Source organism: Oryza glaberrima, chromosome 11 (assembly GCF_000147395.1).
Source record: "Oryza glaberrima chromosome 11, OglaRS2, whole genome shotgun sequence".
In the NCBI taxonomy this organism is placed as follows: domain Eukaryota; kingdom Viridiplantae; phylum Streptophyta; class Magnoliopsida; order Poales; family Poaceae; genus Oryza; species Oryza glaberrima.
Window position 1 is genome coordinate 18,208,221 of NC_068336.1, and position 7,674 is coordinate 18,215,894.

Here is a 7,674-nt window from a genome sequence, read left to right on the forward strand (position 1 = left end):
TCAGAGAGACCGTTCCAGTAGACACAGGTCATGATATCGTTGTCGGAGTTCTGAAGTGCAAAGCGTTGCAGCGTGGCTGCTACTGCTAGTTCAAATTAAGTTAAAACAATTTATTTGGAGAAACAATGTACTATTTGAGAGCATTTCCATTACCTAAAAAAAATCAGAGAGAACATACATAACATTTGGTCGGAGCATTGAAACGCCAGACAAAGGTACACATGCATTGCGGTAAAAAAAAAAGATCAACCAAACTTGAATGCACATCAATTTAGGTACACAAAATTAATTAAGTTTTCAAATTGAATAGTAACAGCCAAGCATCTCTTACACAGGTTTACAATAAACCTCACCATCCATGACACTTAATTGACCTCCCTTTCTCTTTTCAGAATACATATATATGCTACTACCAACCAAACCACCCATACATGACACATGCAAAACAAAGTAATAATTTTTTTTTCACTTTTTATCCCTACCAACACACGGCAAAAGGGAATAACTTTTTAATTCGATAACGTTGTTGTTGTAGTAGTAGTTATTATTAGGAAATATATATATATCGATATCGATATATATATAATTTTTTTTTATGATCGATGATAAAAGATGACGTGTGGCGTACGTAGGCCGGCCGGCGGCGACCATGGCGGAGCGCTCAGGCGGCGGCGCCGGCGGTGATGGGGACGCTGTGGAGGACGACGGTCTCGACGGTGAGGCCGGGGCCGAAGCCGAAGAGGACGCCCCAGTCCATGCCCTCGCCGGTGGTGGCGTGGCCGTCCTCGGCGGAGCGCTTGCGCATCTCGTCGAGGATGAAGAGCACGCAGGCGCTCGACATGTTGCCGTACTCGGACAGCACGTGGCGCGTCGCCCTCATCCTCTCCTTGTCCAGCCCAACCTTCGCCTCCACCTGGTCCAGGATCGCCGGACCTCCCGGGTGCGCCACCCAGAAGATGGAGTTCCAGTCCGAGATCCCCAGCGGTGTGAACGCGTCGCCCAGCGCGCGCTCGATGTTCTTCGAGATGAGCCCCGGCACGTCCTTGAGCAGGTGGAACGTCAGCCCGACCTCCCTCAGGTGGCCGTCGATGGCGCCCTCGCTGTCCGGGAGGATGGTCTGGCTCGCCGACACCATCTGGAACAGCGGCCGCTCGACGGCCTCGTCGGGGTCGGAGCCGACGATCACCGCCGCCGCGCCGTCGCCGAACAGCGCCTGCCCAACCATGGAGTCGAGGTGGGACTCGGAGGGCCCCCGGAACGTCACCGCCGTGATCTCGGAGCACACGGCGAGGACGCGCGCGCCGCGGTTGTTCTCGGCGAGGTCCTTGGCGACGCGGAGCACCGTGCCGCCGGCGAAGCACCCCTGCTGGTACATCATGAGGCGGCTCACGTTGGGCCTCAGGCCGAGCATCTTGGCGAGCTGGTAGTCGGCGCCGGGCATGTCGACGCCGGAGGTGGTGCAGAAGACGAGGTGGGTGATGCGGGAGCGCGGCTGCCCCCACTCCTTGATCGCCTTCTGCGCCGCCGCCTTCCCCAGCTTGGGGACCTCGACGACGACGATGTCCTGCCGCGCGTCCAGCGACGGCGCCATGTACGCGCACATGTTGGGGTTCTCCTGCAGGATCTCCTCCGTCAGGTGCATGTACCTCTTCCTGATCTGCGACTTGTCACCTGCATCCATGACGTCAGCAGCATCCTTAATTTCCCATAATTAATTATTTCTTCTCACAGTATCCATGTTTTGGCGGGAAAATGAAATTAATTAATTAAAGAAACTCTTGTATATATGTATAGTTAGGTGTGGAAGAATTAATCTTTTTTCTTTTTTTTCTCCCACAATTCCATTTCCTGATCCTCCGATGACGTCAGCATCGTTTCCCTAATTTCTTTTTTTCTCACAGTATCTATTTTGGGCGGGAAAAATGAAATTAATTAATTAAGTAACTCTTGTATATATGTGTAGTTAAGTGTGGAAGAATTAATCAGGGTAATTAATTAATTAGCTCTCCAGTCGAGTCATGATCGAAGTGAGAGTGGCCACTGCTGCTGTGTCTTGTTGCTATATGGCGTGTGGGCCCTGGGTCTTTATAAGGGGTAGGTATAGTACGATATCATGGACTTATAGTTGGGAAAAAAGTTTTTTCTTTTTTTTAAGGTTGAAGAAATGGTTTTCGTGCGCAACAAAGTAATTCAGATTAATTACTCCTTGCAAAAAAAGATAAAAAAAAGTGAACTCGGGTAATTAAAAATCGATCTATCAATTTGCTTATTTTTTTTATATTTAGAAAATCTATGAACTTCAACTGTCAACCCATAAACGACCCGTGAAACGTCCAAATCCGCCTGCTTTTATGCATGCAAATTAATATGGTACTTTAATTTGCTTTCTTTCTTTTTCTCCAAAAGCTGCAGTAGATCTTCCATCTGATCTCCTTGATTAATCAAGAAGATGCATGGTCAACTAATCATATATTAGAAAAATTGTAAAGCACAGGCTGAAGAAAACATCAGCACTTCATATCTGGTTGCTTGGTCAATTTTTAAAGAAATCAAGTTGCCTCTATGGGGTCCCTTATACTCTTGACATGTCAGTAAGTGAGACACCTGAACCTACTACTCCTACACAACCTAACTAGCTTGTATGAGTTAGCTATATCAGGTCAAACCGTTGTCCTCTTTCCATGGCCATGCTTCTTGTGTGTTCTTGTGTGTGTATGGATGACCATGCTTAAGGATAACTAACAAACTCCCTAACTAATTATCTCAAGACAAAAGTACTCTTAGCATGCTACAAGAAGAAACATATATAGTATTATGTACACTGTTCCCTTGTAAACATCTGTGCAGCTATATACTAGCTTGTGATTGTCCATGTCCATGGATACACCTAGCTAGGTGCTAGATTTTGTCATATATAACTGCTAGCTAGTGTATATTACTTCAGAGAATGTAAGCTTTGATTTTTTTCCTTTATAGAAAAAAATATAATACATATAGCTTTTAGCTAATTATAATCCCCTTTTTTTTCACTTCTCTGTTTTTTTTATAACTAGATGGCCGGCATCCATCATGTAGCTCCATACGTACGCATGAGGTAATTAATTAACAAAATTAACCAAAGAGAACAAACCAAAGCTTGCATATATACATATGCATACAGCCATCACGTAAAATTTCATGGAGATCATCATCTATATATCCATGCATGAATGCATAATGCATATATATAAAAATGCATATGGCCGGATTGATCAAAATATATTAATGAGGTAGAAGAAGAAGAAGCAGAGAGATGTGAGATGGGATGCTTACACATCCTCTTGAACTTCTCCTTGAGCTCGACCATGTGCTCGCTCTTGGTGATCCTGAAGTAGTAGTCCGGGTAGTCGGCCTGGTACACGCAGTTCGCCGGCGTCGCCGTCCCGATCGCCAGCACCGTCGCCGGCCCCTCCGCCCTCTGCGCCCTCCTCACCTCCTCCACCGTCACCGCCGCCGCCATCTCTCTCGACTAATTCACCAGGTCACCGGCGATGACGAAGACGACGATCGGTGAGCTTAGCTAGAACCAGCAGCAGCAGCAGTGTAAGTGGCACACACAGCTAGCTAGCTCTCGCTGATGATGAGTAGCAGCTTGCTGGTGCTGGGGCTTGTGCGCTGCTTGCTGCTGCTGGGTTGGCAAAGCGTGGTGGGGCGCGTGCTGATATAGGCGCGGGGGGGAGGGGGGCTGGTTAGGTCGGGCGGACGGGCGGATGGCGGCCACGTGGGCTCCGGGTGGGAGACGGACGGCGGCGGCGACACGTGTACCAACCGGCCTGGACTCGGGAGGGGTTAGTTGGCTCGCGTGGCCAATGCAGCTCTCGCTCGCTCTACCATAGCTAAAGCTTTTCTTCGGAGATGGATTTTCATTCCTCCTAGGGAATGTACTCTCGTTTGTTTATATGTCATCTACTTCCTCAGTTTTAAATTATAAGTCGTTTTGACTTTGAACAAAATTAAACTGTTTCAAGTTTGACTAAGTTTATAGATAAATATAGTAAAAATATTTATAATACTAAATTAGTTTCATTAAATCAATAATTCAATATATTTTCATAATAAATTTATCCTAGATTGAAAATATTACTACTTTTCTCTATAAATTTGGTCAAACTTAAAGCAGTTTAATTTTGACCAAAGTTAAAATGTATTATAACATAAAACGGAAGAAGTAAATAGTTAAAAAAATTGAAAAAAATGATAATATATATTAACATGAAATATACCGCTATACAAACATACAAGACCAAATTCGACTTCTACAGATTACAACAAAAAAGAACAAATTAAACCGAAAATAGTTAATGTACATTCACATCTATGTTTGCTATTTTTGTTACAACTTGTAAAAGTTGAATTTTTAACTTGCATGTTTGTAAAGTGCTATATATTTTATATTAATCTATCTTACCAGAAAAATTTTCAAATCCTTTGATGACTATTTAGTTGGTATATATGCACACGAGGGGATGAAATCACTTTCCCCTTTTCTTCCTGGATCGTCGTCGATACAACAGTAATACGTGTGCGTGCCGTCTGCGCCACATGCGATATGACGACGACGTCGCTCGCTCGCTCGCTCGCGCGCGCGCGCTAGCTTGCTGCGGCGTGCGCGCGAGATGCCAGTTTGTTGCTGGATCGATCGATCGATCGATGGATGGAAGGTCCAACTCACGGTGGCCGCGCGCGCGCGCGCCCGTGGAGAGGCGTGGACTGCTAGTTGCTGGAATGCTGGGTGGTGTCGTTGTGGGAAAAGGAGACTGGTTGCTGGTGCATTTGCTAGGGACAGCACGTATACGCGCGTGCGTGGTGGTCTCTATGTACAGTGGTGCGTACGCTTGCTTGTGTGTGTGTACGCTGTTGCTGTTGCTGCTGCTGCGGCTTTATTTCTTTCTCTCTCACTTTTTTCTTTTTTGTTTTTTTTTGGAGGAGAACGTACCTTTTGTTGCTTGATTTGGTTAGGATCGATGATGATATTTCGGGGATCGTTTCAGGTCGATCAGATCGATGATCATCTCTGCTTAATTGCTTTTGGCTCAGGCATTGGTGTACATGGCGTACTATAATGCGTAATGCGGCTAGAGCTTCAAAATCTTGATGAACTGAAGGGAAGGAAAAAAAAAAGGATTTTTAGCTAGTAAAAATGGTGTTATCAGAAAATTCTAGGATTCAACTCGGAAGGTGACATTAGACTCCCCCGTAGGAGTGGATTTTCGGGGTTGGGTTAAAAAAGGACCCCCTCGTCACCCTTGCTGCTTTGAGAGAAACCTAGAGGAAGCCTTAGTATTTTTTTTCTCGGTCCTGCAATGAGAAAAGTATCTAGGGGAGATCATCCACACGAGGTTTTTTAAGAGACTGTCAATAACCCCCCCCCCCCCTCCCCAACCCCAAGGAAAAAGAAAATCTTTCAAATTCTAGAGCATCTAATTGGTTTAAAATTCGTACAGGGCAACCAAACCCTAAAACCCTCACCTCGTTCCATTTCACCTTACTCCATCCCTCACGTCGCCGTTGTTCGCTCGTGCGAGACTGCAATCCGCACCGCCAACCCATCTCAGAGCACCGCTGCCTGGCCTCACTGGTTGGCCGGAAGGCATCAACGCCGCAAGCGAGCCCGTTCCCCCTCCCCAAACCCCACCCTCTCCTCTCCTTAAGACGGTGGCGGCGAGCTGCTCCCATGTCGCTGTCTTCCCCTTCTTCGGTGGCTCCCCGCCACGGAATCCGCCACCACCAGACACCTCCCCCTAACCAGTCCTTCTTCTTTGTCCCCGTCACCAACACTGGCCCAGCACTCGCTTCTGACCCTGCGGCTTCGGTAGCGCTGCCGTTGTCTCGCCGCTCGTTCGATCCGGCACCCACCGCCGGGCTGCCGCCTCCCAGAACCATCCCTTTAAAGCGAGAGAATTGCCCCCTCTTCCCTCTCCCCCACCCCCTCCCACCTGACCCCACCCCCGGGAACGTAATACATAGGTCCCTATGGTAGTTTGGGGGTGCTGCTAGTGCCGGAGAAGATGAAACGATTGTTTTTGACGGTCCTTAAGTATAAAATCTGACCATCAATCCCTATATAAAAGCGAATGAAATAAAACATCTAACTTAGAGATAGTGGTTATTATAAACCATTTTCCGGCAGAAGGAGCGGTCGGAAAGTGGGACCAAGGGGTCGCCCGAACCCTAAGGTCGGTCAAACCGCCTTTGTGGACTCTCACCTCTACCTTCTACGTGGACGACCCAGATTAATTCATTCCCTATGACGGTTGTGGGTGAACCGACCTCATAACCATCATAGTAAGCATCATAGGAGGGATATAAAAGGAGATTATCATCTCACTCTCAAGACACATAAATCAAGTGGAGTACAACTCACTTTTTAGACTACTCTCTAGTAGAACTAGAATATAAGAAGAGAGTGAGGGGAAGCTCCGAAAGGAGTGCCCTTGATGTCAAAGTTCTCTTCGGGGAAGTTCCGGAAGAGTGATGGAGATGTTGAAGTTCTCTCCAGGGGAGTTTCAGAGGAGTGCCAGAGATGTCGCCATTTTCTCCGGAGGAATGCCGGATATGTTGACACTCTCTACGATCTTGTACCACGATGGATGTTTCTTTTATATATGTATTTGTGATTTTCTTTGTTATTTACTTTTCTTATTTAAGTAAGATATATTCTCATCCTTGTGGGTTCATGGCTCTGCTTAGTTAGAGTTCCTTAATCTTTTATAAGCGTGGTACCAAGATGAATTTTTTTAATTTTAAAAATAAACTCTTTCAAAACCTATTTTTAGAATATAAACCTTTATACCACGGCAGCCCGTCTGGCATGGCAAAATAACATCGACATGCGACAAACAACAGGCGTGACAGCTTTATCCTGCCATGCCAGCGACGGTGGTGTGGCTAAATAACACTGCCACGCTAGCCAGACCGACGTGGCAGTGTTGTTTTCTGAGGTCAATCCGACTAGCGTGGCAAAAAGGTTTAGATCTTGAAAATAAGTTTTGAAAGGGTTTATTTTTAAAATAAAAAAGATCTACCGAGATTAGGGTAGTAATCAATAGTTTAGATCTGGTGTCTAGGCTGAAGGTTACCTTTGTTGGTAGAGTTAGACAGTTCGTAGCGACAACTTTGTTCGTCCTTTGTAATCCTCCACATTCAGGTACATCATAAAGCTGTAGGGCAGAGTCTCCTTGGCAGACCAGGGGTAGACCGGTGTCCGAAGCAATTGATAGAGTTTTACCTTAACCTAAAATAAGATAATTAACCCATAAAAATCCTCTCTATCCTAAGCCTTCAATTTAGTTGTTGTCCTGGGATGAATCTTGTTGTTAGATACAAGTACATACACATGTTCATACTTTTGGGTGAAAACTACAACGGTATTTGTACGCTTTCAGATTATTTTGTGCTCGTTATAAATACCAACAGTTGCCGAAGCTAAAGAAAAAGGACAGGAGTACAAATCGCAAAGTACATCCGATGGACCAAAATCTGTAAGATTTGAAGGTAGATTTTCTGGCGAATGGCATTTAGCAATTCCTTTTTTTAATGTGTCAAGTAAAAAAGTAACAGGGGTTATATGAATTATTTTCTTACAATGTTCTTTTTCTTATATTCTTAGAAATCCCTGATTAAAGAAGTACTACT

General features: G+C 45.5%; 1 protein-coding gene across 1 annotated transcript; it reads right to left on the reverse strand.

The window, feature by feature from the left end:
- Positions 1 to 270: 270 nt before the first annotated feature.
- On the reverse strand, positions 271 to 3,667 carry LOC127754459 (chalcone synthase 1). Its single transcript, XM_052280002.1, has 2 exons — positions 3,313 to 3,667; positions 271 to 1,671 (listed from the first exon to the last, which is right to left on the reverse strand). The coding sequence occupies exons 1-2, from the start codon at positions 3,497 to 3,499 to the stop codon at positions 662 to 664; spliced, it is 1,197 nt and encodes a 398-aa protein (XP_052135962.1). The 5' UTR covers positions 3,500 to 3,667; the 3' UTR covers positions 271 to 661.
- Between the last annotated feature and the right edge of the window lie 4,007 nt (positions 3,668 to 7,674).

What these genes read in the sequence shown, in the direction of transcription:
- LOC127754459 (XM_052280002.1), bottom strand. Translation starts at nt 3,499, where the DNA reads ATGGCGGCGGCGGTGACGGTGGAGGAGGTGAGGAGGGCGCAGAGGGCG. An exon ending in GGAGAAGTTCAAGAGGATGT is followed by an intron (nt 1,672 to 3,312) that starts GTAAGCATCCCA and finishes TCATGGATGCAG; the next exon opens with GTGACAAGTCGCAGATCAGG.